We start from the raw sequence: 19,911 nt of genomic DNA on the forward strand, positions 1-19,911 counted from the left end.
AAAGACAAATATATAAATATTACCATATTAAAATACTTCCTTTGGGGTGCCTGGGTGGCTCGGTGGTTTAGGACCTCTGCCTTTGGCTCAGGTCATGATCCCAGGGTCCTGGAATCGAGCCCTGCATCGGGCTCTTTGCTCAGTGGGGAGCCTGCTTCCTCCTCTCTCTGCCTGCCTCTCTGCCTGCTTGTGATCTCTCTCTGTCAAATAAATAAAGTCTTTAAAAAAAAAGAAAGTTTCTTTGATGTGAAAGTTCTTTTGTTTGCCCTTTCTTTTTTTCTTTTTTTTTTTTTTTTTTGTTAGATTTTATTTATTTATTTATTTGACAGACAGAGATCACAAGTAAGCAGAGAGGCTGGCAAAGGGAGAGATGGGGGGGGGGGGGAGTAGGTTCCCCGCTGAGCAGAAAGCACAATGCAGAGCTCCATCCCAGGACCCTGGGATCATGACCTGAGCTGAAGGCAGGGGCTTAACCCACTGAGCCTCCCAGGCACCCCATGTCCTTTCGGTTTTAAAAAAAGTTGAAACCTTTTTTGTGGACCACTAAAAATATGGTGGGCTCCAGGCACTGTGGCTCCTGCCCTTGGCACATAAGGGAAGGACCATGATGAAGTCTTCAGTGGGTCAGTGACCCTGAGACATTTTGGGGCATGAGCAAGTCAGGACAGCAGTGGATCCTGGACCAAATGTGGAGTGAGTCCCCAAACTTATGGGCAAGACTTCTGTAGAAGATGCATAGTCCTTTGTTCATTACTTTCTGCCGAAGATCCTCCCAGAAGTTGCTTTTCCTGTAGCCAGTCGTGGAGAAAGCTCCCTTTTTGTCCTGAACATGTTCTGTATTCGTCAAGAAGGAACCAGTGCCAAATGTAATCAGTCAGAAAATTCTCTTTAACTTATGAATTAAAATCTGCTATGAATGTGTATGTTCAAGACAAGAGAGACACATGATTATTACAACAAGGGCAAAAACAGAACAGGCCAGAAGAAAGAGAGTTCACATGCAAATTATTTAGTTATGTAACAAATCCCTGTCTAGAGGAAGAAAGATCACTGGTCCCAGTTGACTGTTGGTGTCTTCTTTTTGCTTTTGATTTTAAAAACTTCTTAAAATACAGAGGAATCTGTATTTGTTTCTTCTTTGTTGTTGTTCAACAAATAGTCTCAAACATTATGTCAGACCCTGGGCCAGACATCAGGATCCAGAGCTAAGCATGCAACCTGTGCTCCAGTAGGGGAGAGAGCCTGTTTAAAAAAAATAAGAAGACATAGGGGCGCCTGGGTGACTCAGTCGGGTAACTGTCCATCTCCTGATTTCGGCTCAGGTCATGATCTCAGGGTCCTGGGATGGAGGCCCATGTCAGGCTCCCTGCTCAGTGGGGAGTCTACTAGAGGTTCTCCCTCTCCCTCTCCGTCTGCCCCTCCCCCTTTTTCTGTAATGTGTGCTCTCACTTTCTCTCTCTCTCTCTAAAATAAATAAATATTTTCTAAAAAGAAGAAGAAAGAAGTTGCCTGTGTAGCTCAGTTGGTTAAGCCACTGCGTTTGGTTCAGGTCATGATCCCAGAGTCCCAGGATCAAGTCCTGCATCAGGGTCTCAGCTCCATGGGGAGTCTGCTTCTCCCTCTGACCTCCCCTCTCATGCTCTCTCTCACCGTCTCTCTCTCTCAAATAAATAAATAAAATCTTTGAAAAAAAAAAAAAAGAAAGAAAGAAAGAAAGAAGAAGAAGAGAGAAAGAAATATTCACAATCAAGAGGGACAGATAGACACAGAAAAGTAATCACAAGTGAGATGAATGGTACCAAGGAGAAAAGCAAGAGCATCACTTAACCTTTTTCTGTGAATCATGGACGTTTTCCCTGTGGAAGTGACTTTTAAGCTGAGACCTGGAATTGACCAGCTGCGTGGGGAATAGGGAATGGCTTAAAGACAGAATCTCCTAGGTTAGGCCCTGCAGTGGAAAAAATCAGATGAAGCTTATAGTGATTAGAAGATGGTGATTAAGAATGAAGCTGGCAATAGAGATAGGGATGTGAATATCTAAGACCCCCATATGCCATGTAAAGGATCTGGGATTTGAGACTTTATTCCAAGGGCAATAGGAAGCCTTTGAAGAGATTGAGGCAGAGATGTATTTGAAAAGATCACTCAGTCAGCTGCAGTGGAGAACAGACTGGGTTGGGGGAGGGATGCGGAAATACCAGTTACCAGGTGTTTAAGCCAAAGATGATGGTGTTTTGGACCAGAGAGGGGCAGTGGGGGTGGAGAGAAATGGACAAAATCAAAGCGTGTGGAGAGGCTAGATAAATCCTCATGAATGATTTAATGTGAAAAATGAAGGCCAGTCATCACGTTGATGATTCCCAGTGTCCGGCTTGAGCAAGAAGAAACGGACTGGAAACTTTACATAACTAGGAGACCCCAGAAGAGAGACAAATATGTGGACAGATAAAGGGAGTGAGGTCATGCTCAGAAGAGAATGGCTCTTGTAGGAACTGAGACTTGAACCCAAGCAGACTGGCTCCAGAGCTCCCACTCTCATCACCATGCTGTATCATGTGTGTGTGATCCTTAACACAGCTAAGGGAGATAGAAATATAAGTAATATGCCCTTAAATTTTTCAATTAGCTGAAGCCAAATTATTTGTCTCCTGGGTAGTCTACATACCCCAAAGGGCATCTCATCTGTGGATAATTAGTTTTGAATCTCAACTTGGCCTTATCTCCCAATGAACATTAAAACATTGATTGGGGCGCCTGAGTGGCTCAGTGGGTTAAGCTCAGGTCATGATCTCAGGGTCCTGGGATCGAGTTCCACATTGGGCTCTCTGCTTGGCAGAGAGCCTGCTTCCTCCTCCTCCTCTCTCTCTGCCTACTTGTGATCTCTCTCTGTCAAATAAATAAATAAAATCCTTTAAAAAAACAAAAACAAACAAACTAAACAAAACAAAAACCATTAGCATCTGGATGTCTCTTCCACACCATCATCCCTCTCTATCCTCCTTGTCTTAATTCTTCCTTTCCTCCGGGCTCCACATCAGCAAGTCCTACAGACTCCATACCAAAATTTGTCTTGAATTCCCCTGCTTCTCCCTTCCCAACCCTCCCACCATGGTCCACGAGGACTTTCTCCTTGTGTGATTTCCCAGCAGACAATGTGCACTAGAAGGGCAGCTCCCACACTGTGCTTTGCCCTGCTGCGATGCCCAGTGCCAGGGAGAGAATAAGCATTCAGCGGGTAGTTGCCCAATGAATAATTGAGACTGGTTTGTAGATTAGTCTCCTATGAGTGAGCTTAACATGAATAAATCCCCAAAGCCTACTTATTTACTAATTATATGGATCACGGGAGTTTCTGAATCCAATTTAATAAGACTTCAGGCAGCCGCTCTCGTGATGGACACCACCCCGTAAGCAGTGGCCGGGAGCAGCTTCGCTCAGTGTGGCAGTAAATCCAGCTACTCTGCCAACTCTGCATTTGGCCCCTTGAACATTAACCGGAACCCCTTGGTCTGATCTACTACCCTCCTCGGATCTTTCCCAAAAAAGATTGCTCTGTCAGGGACCAGAAGAAATCTGGTGCCTCAGACTGAGAATTACAGTGCAGAGGACAATATTCTAAGATGTAAATAAATGTATATAAAGGATGGAATTAACCCCAAGTCAACAACAAGCAGGAAATTCAAATGTTATGTTATAATGCTCAGGTAGAGAACCACAAAGGCTGACGTTTCAAGGTCCGTTCATTCATACTGTGGGCTGGGTGATAAAGGAAAAGCAGCTAATGTCTCATTTCCTGGTCTCCTGCTTGTTTCCTATGCCTTTTACCTAAGTGTTTTATTTTTAATGCATGCCCAATTTTACAATTTTTTTTTAAGTAGGCTCCCAACAGGGGGCTTGAACTCATAATCCTGAGATCAAGAGCCACATGCTCTACTGACTGAGCCAGCCAGGCGCCCCTGCATACACAATTTAAAAAAAAAAAAATGCTGGAAATGGAGGTGTTTTTATAATGCCTTGGCAATCCAGGTACCATTGCCACAATGAAATAATAACACACAGCAGCTTCCAGCTGCTCTTTCAAATAGAAGCATGTGAATTTAAGTATAATGAGTTCGATGTCTAAATGTTTGAAATAACTAAAGGTAAAGTAAAACATCAACCGCTATCTGGGATGTTTCTCATCCTCAGTGAGAGTCCAGCATCTTTTCAACAGCTGTCCAATGGCTCACAATGTTTTCCTGGCACAATTCCTTCTCCTTAAGTAGAAACCAGAACCTTACTTGCCCACCCTCCCTTACACTTAGGGCGGCACAAGTTTCTACCAAACAGAGACACCTGTGTCAGGGCTCAGTTCGGAACAGAGCTATGCAAGCAAGTGGATCCTGGCCATTGGCCGAGGTGTCCAGCTCTAGGGGCAGCAGTGGCAAAGGTTCTGGTGTCCAGAGGCTGCCATCTGTGGTGTCCTAGCTTAGTGACAGCAGCAGTGGAGTTTCTGCTCACTGATGACGTCATGGGATTTGGGTGTTGTCCCAACTGCGTTACCCCAAGACTTACTTGCGCCTTCTTGGAGATTCTGTGAGCTTCCCAATAGGCTCTAATAAATTTCTTTTCTGCTAAATTAGCTGGAAGAGCTTCTGTTGTTTACATCTAGGAACTTTAAGTAGCAGAGCTGTTGAGGAGAAGAGACCACATAGACATAATTAAAACAGGCTCCTCAGCAACCCTGTAAGTGGCTCTGCTCACTGCCCAGGGAGCCCAGCACGCTTCCTGTGTCTGTCCGCTGTCTCTCCCACTGGCCTAAACATCCTTTCAACCATCCAGTGCCCCTTCCCATTGTCATTCTCACCCGGTGACCCTGTTTCCTATTTCGGGGGAAAATGAAGAGAACTTCCACAGGTTCTCACGCCAAACTTAACACTTGCCTGTTCCACCTTCCCTCCTGTTCTGAGCGTGTGCGGTCAGTATCCCTGCAATTGAAGGGCGACCCCCAACCTCTTACTTTCTCAAAAACAATCTTCTAAAGCCTCTATTTCCTCTCCTGCACCATTCCCTTTTCCCCCTCTCTCCAGGATCATTCTCACAGCACGCACACAGGCCCTCTGATTTCTCTTCACCTTACAGAATATTTCTCGTGGTCCCATATCCCCTTCCGCTAGTGCCCACTTGTCTGTTCCCCTTGACAGCAAAACCCTTCAAGAGAGATGTCTATACATGCTGATTGGAGACCCACTTCAGTAAGGCTTTTGGCCCCATTGTTTCCACAGATATTTCTCTTGTCAAGGTCATGAGTGACCTCATGCTGCTAAACCCAATGGCCAATTCTCATTCTTCATTTTACTCAGTTCTCCAGCAGCCTTTGGCTCCCTCCTCCTTGAGAAATCCTTTTCATTGGCTTCCAAGGCACGCAGACTCCTGGTTTCTTCCCTGCCCTGCTGGCCACTCCTTCTGTCTTCCTAGATAGCTCCCTCTCATCCCCACCCATTCCTCACTCTAAATGCTGGCAGACCCTTGGGGGCGCCTGGGTGGCTCAGTGGATTAAATGCTGGCAGACCCAGGGCTGAGCTCTTGGAGCTATTCCCTACATTGTCTGTGTCTACTCATTCCCAGAGTATCGTACCCATTCTCATGGCCCAGATATCACCCATTTGCTAAGAATCCTCGCATTCATAACTCTTCTCTAACTTCCTCAACGTCCAGACTCATTTCTTCAATGGTCTAGTCTTTCCTTTTCAATGTCTCCATGTGTCAAACTTCATGTATCTAAAAATGGAACATTCCCTATTCCACTTCACAACTCGTGCCACCCACATCTGTCCCCAGGGGAGGAATTGGCCACATCATCCATCTCAACCACTCAGGCCAGAAGTCCATTCTTCCATCCCCAAAACCAATCCGTCAGCAAGTCCTGTTGGTCTACCTTCATAACATATCTTGAATCTCACTCCTGTTCTTTCCTGCCAGCTGCAGCATCTCTCCCCTGCAGTATTGCAATTGCCTCCTAATCGGTCTTCACTCTACTCTCACCCCTTTGCAAGGAATTCTCCACGTAACAGCAAAGGGATCCTTTTAGAACACGAGTCTGATCAGATCTGACTTATGATCAGACTCTGCTTGACACCTTCCAAAGATTTCCATTTCACTCAGACTAAAAGGCAAAATCCTCACAACCGTCCAGAAAGTCCTACCCCCATGGGCCCCACTGCCCTCTGAGCTCATCTCCCCCACTGCCCGTCCTCACCTGGACCACTAAGCCATGCTGAGCTTTCTCCATCCTGAAATCACATCCAGCAGGCTTGTCTCAGAGGCTCGGTCCTTTCTGGTCCCTTAGCCTGGCATGCTCTTTCTTCGGGTGCCCACATGGCTCTCTCCCACACACCAGCTATAGGTCTTCACTCAAATGTCACCTTGTCATTGAGGCCTCACAGCCTCGTCCCCCTGCACTCTCTCCCTTGGATCTGCTTTGTTTTCCTCCATGGAACTTATCACCATAAGCAGAATAATAGCCCCCACAGATGTGCCCGTTCCTGTTCTCCAGAATCTATAAACACGTTCTGTTACTTGGCAAAGGGGAATCAAGTTGCGGACGGAATTTAGGTCACTAATCAGCTGACCTTAAAATAGGGAGATGATGTTGGATTGTCCAGGTGGGCCCAATGTAATCACAAGGGTCCAGAAAAGTGGAAGAAAAGGCAGAAGAGGTCAGAATGGTGTGATGGATGAAGGACTCAACTCTTCATTGCAGGCTTTGAAAAGGCAGCAGCCTCTAGAAGACAGAAAATGTGGGAACACAATTCTCCCTTAGAGCCTCCAGAAAGGATCATAGTCCTGCCAGCTACTTCATTTTATTTTACTTTATTTTTTGTTCACTTATTTGAGAGAGAGAGAGAGAGCAGAAAGAGAGAGCATGAGCAGGGACAGGGCAGAGGGAGAGGGAGAAGCAGACTCCCCACCAAGCAGGGAGCCAGACATGGGGCTTGATCCCAGGACCCTGGAATCAGGACCCAAGTCAAAGGCAGATGCCCAACCAACCAAGCTACCCAGGCACCCCCCCCCCAACTTTATTTTAGCCCAGTGAGGCTAGTGTCAGACTTCTGACTATAAGAAAATAAATGTGTTTGGTTTTAAGTCACAAAGTTTGAAGTAATTTGTTACAGTATCAATAGTAAACAAATATACAGTATCTCATAAATAAGATATTTCCTTCTTCACTTATGCCTGCATTCCCATCCATCACTAGACTACATGTTCCACGATAGTAGAGTTAATTGGAGATTTCATCCACTACCCTGTTCTCATTGCCTAGAAAAATACACAGCATATAGTGGGCACTCCATAAATACTTTTTTGAATGAATGAATATCTACGTGGCTGTGGGTGTGTGATGTGCTTGGGAGGGAATGAGGAAGAGGAAAGACAAAGCAGCGATGGTCACGTAGAGAGGTTAGATGCTTATATGTAAAAGAAATAGTAAGCTAGACTGAGCTTCTGGAAACAGGTTATTACCCGGGGTCCAGGTTGGCCATCCCTGGCAAGGAGAGGAGAAGCCTAACAGCTTTCTATGTATAGCGCCAGAGTGTGAGGACAAGGTCCAACTTGACTGTGGTCCACAGGGGAAAACTGTCTTACCAGCTCCTGCGCACTGAAGAGACCATGTCTTCCCGTCCTGTCCTGGGAGGGAAATGGGGATCACCAACTACGTGAGAAATCTTACGGAGTGGGTCATGCAAGAGAGGTGGAAAATGATACCCCAGACCATTCCGAGGTCTTCCCCTCTTTAGAAAACACCCCGTAGAAAGGAGGCCACTCTGGAGAGGAAAGCGTTCAGAGATCAGGAAGTTCACTGTCAACACCACAGATTTATGACTCAATGCTGACGTAGGGCTGAGCTTGGGTTTTTGAGGCCAGCCCAACATGTCTGAGAGCCCAGAGAGGTGGGGCGTCAGGTGCAGCACAGAACTGCCTTTCCTCTCTGCTACTGCTTCTCATCACTAAAGGTCTTGCAAACGTTTGTTCTTGAAAACATTCTCACAATGGTCCCATTCTTCTCTCCAGCTCATTCAAAACCACCAGGCTTGATAGACAAAGAAAATGTGGTGGATATATTCAACAGAATACTATTCGATCATAGAAAAGAAAGAAATCCATCAATTTGTGACAACATGGGTGGATCTTGAGGACATATGCTAAGTGAAATATGTCAAACAGAGAAACACAAATACTGTGTGATCTTATATGTGAAATCTCAAAAAAAAAAAAAAATCAGATTTGTGACCACCAGACACAGGGCAGGAGAAGGAAGATTGGGTTAAAATAACCAAAAGGCACCAACTTCCAGTTATAAGATAAGTAAGCAGCCAGGATGTAATGGAAGACATGGTAACTAGAGCCAACACTGCTGTAGGGTATGTTAGAAAGTGGCTAAGAGAGCAGATAATAAAAGTTCTTATCACAAAAAAAAATTTTTTTAAAACCTTTCCTCTTTCTTTCTTTTTTGTTTTGTGTGTGTGTGTGTGTGTGTGTGTGTGTGTGTGCGTCTATATGAGATTTTTTAAAAGATTTTTTAGAGGTCTTTTTTTTTTAAGATTTTATTTATTTATTTGAGAGAGACAGAGATAGGGAGAGAGAGCACTAGCAGGGAGGAGAGGGAGAAGCAGACTCCCACCAAGCAGGGAGCCCGACGCAGAACTGGATCATCCAGGGGGGCCTGGTGGGCTCAGTCTGTGGAGCACATGGCTCTTGGTCTTGGGTTTGTGAGTTTGAGCCCCATGCTGGGTGTGGAGATACTTAAAGTCTTTTTTTCTTTTTTAAAGACTTTATTTATTTATTAGACAGAGAGAGAGATCAAAGTAGGCAGAGAGGCAGGCAGAGAGGGGGAAGCAGACTTCCCACTGAGCAGAGAGCCTAATGTAGGGCTCCATCCCAGGACCCTGAGATCATAACCTGAGTCTAAGGCAGAGGCTTAACCCACTGAGCCACCCAGGTGCCCCATGGAGATACTTAAAGTCTTGAAAACAACAATGAAGGGGCACCTAGGTGGCTCAGTGGGTTAAGCATCTGACTTCAGCTTGGGTCATGATCTCCAGGTCCTGGGATCAAGCCCTGTGTTGTGCTTCCCACTGAGTGGGGAGTCTGTTTGTCCCTCTCCTTCTGCCCCTCCTCCCACTCATGCTCCTGCTCATGCTTGAGCTCTCTTTCTCATAATAAAAGCTTTTTTAAAAATGACAGCAGGGGTACCTGGGTGGCTCTGTGGGTTAAGCCTCTGCTTTCAGCTCAGGTCATGATCTCGGGGTCCTGGGATCGAACCCCGCATCGGGCTCTCTGCTCAGCGGGGAGCCTGCTACCCTTCCTCTCTCTCTGCCTCTGCCTGACTCTCTGACTACTTGTGATCTCTGTCAAATAAATAAATAAAATCTTTGAAAAAAATAAAATAAAGTAAAAATAAAAAATGACAACAAATCAGGGCTCCTGGGTGGCTCAGTCACTGGGCCTCTGCCTTCAGCTCAGGTCATGATCCCAGGATCCTGGGATCGAGCCCTGCATCAGGCTCCCTACTTCTCAGGAAACCTGCTTCTCCCTCTCCCACTCCTCCTGTTTGTTTTCCCTCTCTCACTGTGTGTGTGTGTGTCTCTCTCTCTGTGTCAAATAAATAAATAAATAAAATCTTTTTAAAAAATGACAACAAATCATCCACAAAACGTTATTATTTTAATAGTTTCATGATACCTAAGGTCTTATTCGTACTCACACCTAGCAGCTCTCCCACCAGCCCCCAACAGGATGAGGCCATACCACTGGAAGGGAACTGAGTACACGCCCCTAATGGGAAGAAAGCCGACAAGGAGGGTCAGTGATGGTTTCAATGGAATGACCCTCCAGAAGTTTCATTTTCAGAGGTTTTTATATATATAAGATCTGGAAAGGCCTGTTGAATCAGTCACTTCTCAATGCATGTCTGTGTGGTGTCTGACGATGACTTCCCAGCACATCAACGGTTAGCAGAAAGTTCTTATTAAGCATGTCCTTCCATTCTAGACATTTTGTTCACAAGAATCTGGCCATGATTGAGACATCTGGGACAGCTTTACAAATAACTGTGCCCAAGTGGTTATGATCTAAGCTAAAGTTTGATCATTTTCAAATCACACCCACATTGGTTTGGTTGTCGGTTTTGTTTGTTTGTTTGTTTTTGACAAATACATGTCTTTTGCAAAGCTGCATTTTAGCTTTTTATTGAATAACCTGCTGGCATAAGATAGTCCTGCCTAGTTTACTGGATTGTTAGCACTGTAAGATCTAGAACTCTGTCTACATTGCCCACAAATGACAGTAGCTAGTACAAGGTTAGTATTCAACATGTATTTTCTGGATGAATGAATGAATCATTCAGCTTATTGTTCATAATGTTGTCAATATCGTGAGCTATTATTTTTTATTACTAATATACGCTGTACAACCTCTCACATCCTTACTTTCTCTAATAATATGGGGTAATCTTACTGTCCACCACATAAGATTTTTGTAAGGTAAATGTGATAATAAATTGTATTTAGAACAAAGAAGTTTTCGATCGATATTAGTAATTATTATTATCATTAAATATCCACATCTTTTTAAAATTTTTTTATTTTTTATAAACATATATTTTAACCCCCGGGGTACAGGTATGTGAATCGCCAGGTTTACACACTTCACAGCACTCACCATACCCTCCCCAATGTCCATAACCACACCCCCTTCTCCCAACCCCCCTCCCCCAGCAACCCTCAGTTTATTTTGTGAGATTAAGAGTCACTTATGGTTTGTCTCCCTCCCAATCCCATCTTGTTTCATTTATTCTTCTCCTACCCCCTTAACCCCCCCATGTTGTATCTCCACTTCCTCATATCAGGGAGATCATATGATAGTTGTTTTTCTCCACTTGACTTATTTTGCTAAGCATGATACCCTCTAGTTCCATCCACGTCGTCGCAAATGGCAAGATTTCATTTCTTTTGATGGCTGCATAGTATTCCATTATGTATATAAATATCCACATCTTTTATATTTATTATCTACATGTCATTTTATTTAAGCACCGAGAAAAGTATTGTTCTTCAACGTTTCACGAGTATCATTTTAATAACAAGAGGAAGGCAGAATGAATGTCTGCGTTGCAACCAGGGAGCCTGGAAAAAAGACATTTTAACCTAAAAGAAAGATGTGAGACATCATCACCCCTCCCTGACTCCATTTACAAAAATTTGGGTAAATTTGGCAACTGCATCCCCACAAATGCTGGAACAAGCCATACTGTGGCTATCCCTGTGTATTTGGGAGCCAGAGGACTTTGGCTGTGACTCATTGCTAAAGTTCTAGGGCAAATCAGGTCACAGGCTTGCCTGCACTTCCAGCCCTGGGCTTACACTGGAAATGCAAAATGGGATTAAACCTCATTCTTTGCAGATGTGGCTTGGTATAGCCGAATTTTACCTGTGCAGGCAAGAACACATTGGAAGACCTTCTCTTCACGACTTAATGCCACTGCCAGTCATGATTGGGGGTACGGAGGATCCCTAATGTTCCTTCTTTGCCCCTGCAGTGGTCTTGCTTCATCAGCATGATTTCCCCCCCTCTAAACATGTCTCTGGTTGCTAAGGGATTATTTCCAGATCTTGGGGCTCCCTCTTTGTCCTATTCCAGACCACAGCAGGGTTTACCTTCTCGAATAGGGGTTTGGCAGGAGCAAAAGGCACCATCCCAACCTCCTGTCAACTCAACAAGGAGAGATTTATTGCAATTCACTAAAAGGACACTTGTCACGACAGGAATGCCATATGCTTCAGCAAAGATAAGATCCCAGGGCTGGCCTTTGCAAACAGTCCCACCAATGCAGCAATTTTTTTCCCCCGCATGGTCATTAAAAGTGCGACATTCAGAGGACCCAGGGGAGTCTCCAAGGTGGAGTCTCAGAGGCTGGTGCTCAGTGAGATCACATCCAGGCCAGAAGTTCTCAAAAGACTACAGCGACCACCACAGTCTTTGGATTGCCAGACCTCCCACTCAATGTCCACCCTCCTTTTTTTCCTTACAAACTGAATCCTAGGTATATTGGGAATAGTGAACTGTTAGCTAAAAATACTACAGTTTCCCACAGGTCTTGCAAGGTCAAGATCAGTTACTTGCAAGGCGAAGTCTCCTAGAAATTTCTGGGGGAGTTTTGCCTTCACTCTTCCTTTCTGCCTCTCTCTAGTGTTTGGGATTTGTGAAGGCTGGTTTGGCCGATTCTAGGTTTCCTTTCAATTGCTTCCTACATTGCAATTATATCCAAAGGTTTTGAAACTGCTGAGACTTCTAGATAATAAGAGAATTCCTGTAACAGGAGTTAATTACTTTTTAAAAGTTTATTTATAGGAGTGCCTGGGTGGCTCAGTGGGTTAAAGCCTCTGCCTTCATCTCAGGTCATAATCCCAGAGTCCTGGGATCAAGCCCCACATCGGGCTCTCTGCTCAGCGGAGAGGCTGCTTCCTCCTCTCTCTCTCTGCCTGTCTGTCTGCCTACTTGTGATCTTTGTCTGTCAAATAAATAAATAAAATCTTTAAAAAAAAAAGTTTAAAAGTTCATTTATACAGGTCAACACTGAATATTCTAAGTGAACATGATTACACATCAGCCCCTTTTCAAAGTTATTAATTCACAGCAGGCAGACATGAGATTAGGTAATTAATTACAGAAAGGTCAAAAAGTTTATGGAATGGGCCTTTTTTTTTCAATGAAAGGAAAAAACTTATTTTGCTATAGTGGGAAAAAATGTGGAGTTCAGAAATTGCTGCATTTAACTGTATCCCCACTTAATCTCTGCACAGTGTTTTATGGCGATGTCTCACTTCCCTTTACTTCCTTTTCACACTAAGATTTTGAATGAGAAATATATCAAGTTGACTGATTGTTTGCCTTATCTGATCTAGGCTGGTTTCTACACCACTCTTCCCTTTTTTTTTTCCCAGTAACTACTTTCCACTGTGACAGTTGCCATTTTGGAAATGACAGATGCCTGAGGGCAAAGGCATCAGAGCAATGAAGATCAGAATGTTTGCTAAGGATCATTTTTTTCATAGAACAGAATGTAGTTTTACTGAATCCTTGAAATGCAGAAACAAATGAACCTCCTTTTTGTGGGAAAAAAAAAAAATCCAAACTATTATAAACCCAAGAAACTAACAGAAGCACTTATATCTTAGAACAAAATTTTTATTTTTCAAGCTTGGACATTTTTCTGAAGTACATTTGTAATCTAAATACTCCTCTCTCTTCTTCCTTTTGCAACATACCATTTCAATCTGTTTGTTTACAGAATGAAGACCTTAAGGAAAAGCCTTATTTGCATTCCCCCAAAAGAAATAAATAAGTATTTGTCTCTAGGATCCATTTAACTGGACTTGGCTAAATCCTGGTAGAGGCTCCACTTTTTATATCAGACCCAGAAAAGAATGGATAACATTTCATTACCAATAAATTCTAATACTATAGCTAAGCAGTTCATTAAATTATTTAAATGCATGTATTGAGCTCCTATAATGTGCAAAGTATTGTTCCAAAGTAGACACTCTTCCTTAGATGTAAAGGGGGCCACTGGAATGATAACTTTGGGAATTTATGACTTTGAGATCCCCAAAATACCCTAATGATATGAGAAGTTTGCTGCTGCTGTTGCTCCTGTTGCGTCCTGAAATGCCCAGTTAATTTCTAGGGAACAACACACCCATTGGAAGACTATGATGCAAACTTAAGCATTAATAAAAGATGGAGTCAGGGAGTAGTTGTGCCTTTGAGACACAACCCAGACAACGAGGTAAAGTACATTCTGGTGATCTAAAATGCTAGCATTCATACAAGGTGGTCTAAGAAATGATACAGTTTAAAAAGAAACCAGTGCCAGCTTCAAAAGAAACAAGGATCAATTGCGATTTATAGGAGAAATAAAAACACAGAACCACTAAGCCCTCTCGCCAGCGCTGAGATTACAGTTCCTCAGACACTCTGCCACCACTGGGAAACATGGGGGTAGACTGGGTAAATGTAAAGCATGTTAAACAATTAAATAACACAGCCAAGTGTTGGGTGTGTGGTTCCCAAAGGCTTTTCAACGTATTTTCAACATTATGGTTGTAGGAATGGAAATTGAAGAAATGATAACTATTTTCTTAGAGACAGCTTGCAGATTCCCTACAGCACCCAAAGTGAAAATATAACACATCACCACATAAGCTATTTGCCTATCACCCACAAGACATAACGTCACAAGACATAATGTCACAAGACATGAGGCTGCCCTGGTCTGAGTGCCTCCCTCTCATGCCTCTAATGGGTTCTTTTCCTCCCGGAACAAAATAGGTTCGCTTTCGGGTCAAGTGTTATTTGCTGGCGAAGTACCTTCAGGATAAATATGCTTGCATCCTTTCTATAGCCCGCAAGTCTAACCTCCATTGGGAAGCCTAAATTCGTCCGTGGTCTCTCTATTCAGAACTTCCCACGTTTACCTAAAAGGATCGCTCAGATCACTAGGAAATAAAATTCCCCCTCTTCTGGAGAGAGACTTACTCAAGGAGAGCAATGTTATTTCCAACTCATGCCCCACCTTAGGAAGGCAAAACTCAGCGTCATCTCCCAAAAAGAGCCTCCACAGCCTCCCAATCAGAAACATGCTATTCCTATTATTTTCTAAACGTGGCATGGTGATTAAATACAATTAAATGCAAATAATAAACAGCAATTAAATAACAAACTTAAAATAAATTAAAAAAAAAAAATACAAGGCCCAGCAGCCTTCAGAGAAGGTAACAAAGGTCAATTTGCATTAAGTTCAAGGTCCTTTGTGTACCAGTTCCTACAATGAGTAGGCAACACTGCCCTCTAGAGGGGCATTTTGTTATATCCCTTACTTCCCAGGGTGGGAAATTGCCCCAGGATGCCCTGACAGATCCTGCACATACTCTTTCTTTCACTTTTGGGACCCTGTCTGTCCTTTACCTTCTGTGAATGACTCTGAAGACCATGGAGCCCCTGGAGAGGCCTTGAGACTTCATCAACGCCCACGAGGGGATCAGAAACCAACAACATCTGTTGCAGTGCTCTTCAAAACTTAGTGGATATCAGGATTCCCCTGTGGGCTTGTTTTAAGTGGCTGCTGGGCCCCACCTCCAGAGTTTCTGATTCCTTAGGTCGACTGTTGAGTCCAAGAAGTTGCCTTTCTACCAAGTCCCCACGTGATGCTAATGTTGCCAGTCAGAGGGGGTGGGGGGGGGAGGGGGCACACACTTCCTGAGTCAGACACTGTGCTTGGCACTTCATCTCAATACCTTAAAACAGGGTGACTTTAGCATCTGTTTCACAGATCAGGAAGCCAAGTCTCAGAGAAATTAAGTGGCCAAGGTCTCACAGTAGTGACAGAGCCTATAATAAACCCAAGACTAACTCAAAGCCACTGCTCTCTTCTGTGCACTAGGATGCGGGTAAGGAAGGTTGTGCTTCACTTCATCATCCTTGGCCTCAGCGGCTTGTTGCAAGGGGGTGGGATTCAGATGACTGTTTACTTGGTTTCCCTCCCAGAATATCCAGAGGTCTGGCTATGAAGCCCTTCAGAAATACCCACCCTGCCCCAGGCTGGATTTGAGAGCAGGCACCCAGAGGGTGGAGGGAAGAGTGTGTGAATGGGAGAGGCCCCTCTTGGGTCCTGAACCCTGCTACACAGTTCAGAGGGACCTGATTTGCTCCAGACTCTGGAGTTGTTTTAAACTCAGAAACTCTGGAAGAGAAGTTTTAAAAGCTAGTGTCTCCTCCTCATTTTGAGGACGTCAGAGCCTAGTGGGTCTTAGAGGGGCCCCAGAGGGTGGCCTCACACACAGCCTCCCCAAACTCTGCTCAAACCCACCGGGGCTGGGGCAAGGACCCTGAGTCAACTTTAATACAGGGGTGCCCACCAGTGTGGCAACTGAACGGTTTTGATAAAGGAAGAAGAGTTGTCAGTTCACATAGCCCATAGGATTAGGCAAGTAAAATGTCCCTAGCATACAACCCCAGGCAGGATGCCACGGTGATGGGAAAAGAAGGACTCTGAGCACTCCCTCCGTCCCCCCAGTTTCAAGAACAGTCTTTCTCATCCTTTGCATTCCGCTCCCCGTCCAACTTGGTGTTGTTTTCCTGAGGGAGCTACAAATCTGGAGCATCCCATGGGGATGGTTTCTGGCCTCGGTCATGAGGGGAAAGGATGTTCTCAGAAAAACAGCGCTGCGGACTGGTCAGCAGAGATCTTGAGGTCGCGGCCACGGCCGCCCTTCGTGCAGAGCTGGACTCTGGACTCCAGCTGCTCGCTGAGTTCGTCCAGGGCCCCAGTGCAGGACTCCAGGCTCTCCGCCAGTTTCTGAATCTTGGCCTTCAGCACGGCCTGGCTCACCCTGGTGGCCCCTTCCGCCCGCCTGGGGATGAGGAAGCCACGTGAGCCGAAGAAGACGACGCAGTAGACAGAGTTGTACAGGGCGATGGAGGCGTTCCGGCCGCACTGCAGCAGCTGGCGGTCCCCGCGGCCCTGGCAGCGGCAGAAGAACTCGAGGCAGCTCAGGATCTCGCGCATCTGGTCCTGGCAGGCAGCGGCGATCTCCTGCACCCTGCGCAGCTCCCGGGAATTGCAGAAGATCAGGGCGAGGTCGGACGTGATGGTGACGGCCCCTCCGGCGGTCGCCACCCCCAGCCCCACGGCCGACGCCACCAGCGACACGCCCAGGGTGACCGGGCTGAGCGAGAGCCCCACGATGGCGGCCGCGGCGCCCGCGGCGCTCAGCGAGCTGCCAGCCACGTTGGCCGCCAGGGAGCGCCGGCGGAGGCGCTCGAGGCGACGGGCCACCTCGCGCAGGCGCAGCACCTGCCCGTGCAGCCGGCCGCGGCGGTCCAGCAGCAGCCCCTGGAAGCGGCGTAGCGCGTCGGCGCCCTGCAGCTCCCGGGCCGCCGGCCGCTCCATGCCCTGCGGGGACACAGAAGCGCGGTTAGAGCCCGGAGCCTCCGTGCCCGCCCGCGCCCCGCTCGCGCCTCCCGCACGCCCGGGTTAGACACGACAGCCCCGGCGGCGCCGGGGGAGGGGGGGGGTACAAACAGGCCCCTGCCCGGCGAGGCCTGCGTGTCGAGCTCGCAGAGACAGGTTCTGGAATCTGGAAGGAGCCACACAAGTTCTCGGGACCTTAAAACGCACATGCAAGCGGGAGGGAGGCTCTGGTCCGCTTCTCTCCGGGGGAGCGCTAAGGGTGCACTTGATTAACTGTTCCATAAGCTCAGGGAGGAGGGAGTGGTGGCTCTGGAAATCTACTCCTACACAGAGGCCTCTGCTCTGCTGGAAGGATCGCACTTTGCAGGTGCTGGGTTGTACCAGCTCACAAAGCCCTTACATGAAGACCTGGATCCTAGGAGTTTGGCAAGACATTTTTTTTCCCCTCTGATGAGAGAAAAAGACAAGCCCCCCCAAAACTCAAAAATCATACCGTCTCTTGGATGTAAGAAACTAATCTTTCTAAGTTAGACGGTTCCCTGAAGCGACTCTCCTGCTTGTTATTTTTCTAGGCTCTGACTTTAGAATCAAGCCTAAGATGGCCTTTGGGCAATTTTTTCTATTCTCACTCTTTGGGGAGTGCACAATTAAAACTAAATTGCATTAAATTAATACCACTGTGCTTCTTTATGATGAAATCTTTCTTTAAAAATGAATAATGGCTGAATAAAATAAAGTGCCCAACATTTTTGTTTAACAACTCACCAAGGGCTACCTCGTATCAAGTTGAAGTCAACTGAAGATGACTAAGAAAGAGAACTGTGTTTCTGGGGTAAAGGTACCTCCTTCCTAGTTGCTAGAGAGTCCCACCTTCATATCCACTGTACTCCTCATTATTAGGAACTTCTTGAAAGTGGCAAATGAGCCATAGAAATAGAGCATTTCAATACTGTGAGGTATCAGAGCAGAATCATTATTCTCTGAAAGATGAGAAAATCGAAATACAGACATGTTCAAGATGCAGCTGATTCTTCACAAAACCGTCTAGAATCCTTGTCTCCTGACTCCTTGGTCTTAATTTTATTTGCATGCCCCGGTTATCCCACCCACCAGTGATACATTCCCAGGCAAAGACACCTCTTAGCAAAATGAGGAAACGTCACATAAAATATGTAGTGGACCAAGGATATAACCCCAGGATTACAATTCCAATGACTGTCTTTTAGACAGAATCCCTCTCGCCTCCCCCACTTACCATTCACTTCTGGCTATCTCCAGGAAAGAAAAATCTGAGGCTGTTTCTGGATGAGCATGTTTTATAGTCCCAGAGAACCAATGACTGCCCTGGGAAAGCCTTGTCTCATTCTGAGAATTTGCCATTTCCTGTCCTAGCCCCTGCTGCCTTCAACCAGAAGGATGTGACATGGTGGAAAATGACCTGCCAGCCACACAGCACATCCCGTATTTAGGAAACGAACATTGTGTGTTCGCTTTCCCCCAAACGCAGGAAAAGACCCACAGGCTCTTCCCCAACTTGAAACAAGTGTGGTCATTCTCCCAGGGGGCATACCCTGCCTTTCCTCTCCTGAGAATAGCTAATGACGTTATATGGGAGGATAAAAAACGCACCCTAGGCTGACCAATTATAGTGTTTCTTGAGAAGACATCATTACAAAATCATTTTTTTAAAAGAAAAAGAAAGGCGGGAACCCTCCTATGTCTGATATAGCCACTCATAGTCCATGTTGTATTTTAAAAAGCATGATTAGGCAGCGTGGTTGAAAAGCAATCCACTCAGCCCTCAGCCTTAAGAATGTAAGGCCACATCCACAGGAAGTGCTCCGTGCAGTTTGGGGCATCTCCAGCTGTGGAGAAGATGCTGGAGGTCTCAGAAAGGGCACATGGCAGGCCAAATACGTCAGAGAAATCAGTGAGGTCAGGCTGCACAAGGAGCTAATTATACACTTTCAACAGCAGCTGCGATTTGGCTTCCTGGGTTTTCATTTGAAGTGGCAGTTGTGGCCCATGTAATAGTTAAGTGAGCGGATTTTAGTACCAGGTTAGTGGAACATAGGCTGAAAAGCAATTATCTGGGTAATTCAGGAGGGGAAAACGCGTATAGCTTCCGTGGCTGCTTTCTGGGGCCTTCAGATCAGTGGCTGGAGCTCAGCCGGGAAACCTCAAATACATCATCTTTCTCGTTCTTGCACCTTCCAATGAGGAAGGGCAAGTTGGTTTTTCACTTAATTATTGTTCCAACTCTCTGGTTCATCTAGAAGGTCTTAACAGCCTTTTCTTTCTGGAACACAATTAAATTCCCCACCTTTTTAACTATGCTTGGTATTTATCAACACAACACCATTTGCTACTACTTACAACCATAGTCCTTTTTTTTTTTTTTAAAGATTTTATTTATTTATTTGAAGGAGAGAGAAAGCATGAACAGGAGGAGGGGCAGAGGGAAAGGGAGAATCAGACTCCCCACTGAGCAGGGAGCCCGATGTGGGGCTTGATCCCAAGACCCAGAGATCATGACCTGAGCCAAAGGCAAACCCTTAACCACCAGAGCAACCCAGGCGCCCCATAAACTATTCTTCAGTTCCCAGCTTTCCTTGCTATTTTGTTGTGTGTTGGGGGTTTAGATGACTATGATTAAATTTTTATCTCTTGGATGAGGAATTTTAATGGGATACAGAAGGATCATCTTCTTTGGGGCACGAGTAATCATAGTACAGACTTATAATGAAGAAAGAGAAAGTATAGGAGAATGGTCAACATAATACTTTGAATTATTTATAAGAATGGACACTTGAGGGGTGCCTGGGTGGCTCAGTTGGTTAAGCATCTGCCTTTGGCTCAGGTCATAATCCCAGGACCCTGGGATTGAGCCTCGCGTCAAG

The 19,911-nt window shown here is 45.5% G+C and overlaps 1 protein-coding gene and 1 long non-coding RNA gene across 16 annotated transcripts in view; both read right to left on the reverse strand.

The window, feature by feature from the left end:
• Positions 1 to 509: 509 nt before the first annotated feature.
• LOC106006125 lies at positions 510 to 7,827 on the reverse strand. Its single transcript, XR_001180009.2, has 4 exons — positions 7,627 to 7,827; positions 6,612 to 6,763; positions 4,555 to 4,669; positions 510 to 1,242 (listed from the first exon to the last, which is right to left on the reverse strand). It is a non-coding gene; the product is annotated as an uncharacterized LOC106006125 (long non-coding RNA).
• Positions 7,828 to 13,209: 5,382 nt separating this feature from the next.
• Positions 13,210 to 19,911, reverse strand: part of APOLD1 (apolipoprotein L domain containing 1) — a 52,134-nt gene continuing 45,432 nt past the window's right edge. For 12 of the 15 annotated variants that reach the window (XM_045073417.1, XM_045073416.1, XM_045073415.1 and 9 more), the window contains one exon: positions 13,210 to 16,993. In XM_045073417.1, coding sequence (XP_044929352.1) covers positions 16,250 to 16,990 — 741 coding nt within the window. In that variant the 5' untranslated portion in view covers positions 16,991 to 16,993 and the 3' untranslated portion in view covers positions 13,210 to 16,249. Of the gene's footprint in view, positions 16,994 to 17,776; positions 17,992 to 18,266; positions 19,414 to 19,911 lie in introns of those variants that run through there. The other 3 variants (XM_004755815.3, XM_013057884.2, XM_004755810.3) reach the window with 3 other exon arrangements.

Source organism: Mustela putorius, unplaced genomic scaffold (genome assembly GCF_011764305.1).
Source record: "Mustela putorius furo isolate JIRA1106 unplaced genomic scaffold, ASM1176430v1.1 tig00537227_pilon_pilon_pilon, whole genome shotgun sequence".
In the NCBI taxonomy this organism is placed as follows: Eukaryota; Metazoa; Chordata; class Mammalia; order Carnivora; family Mustelidae; genus Mustela; species Mustela putorius.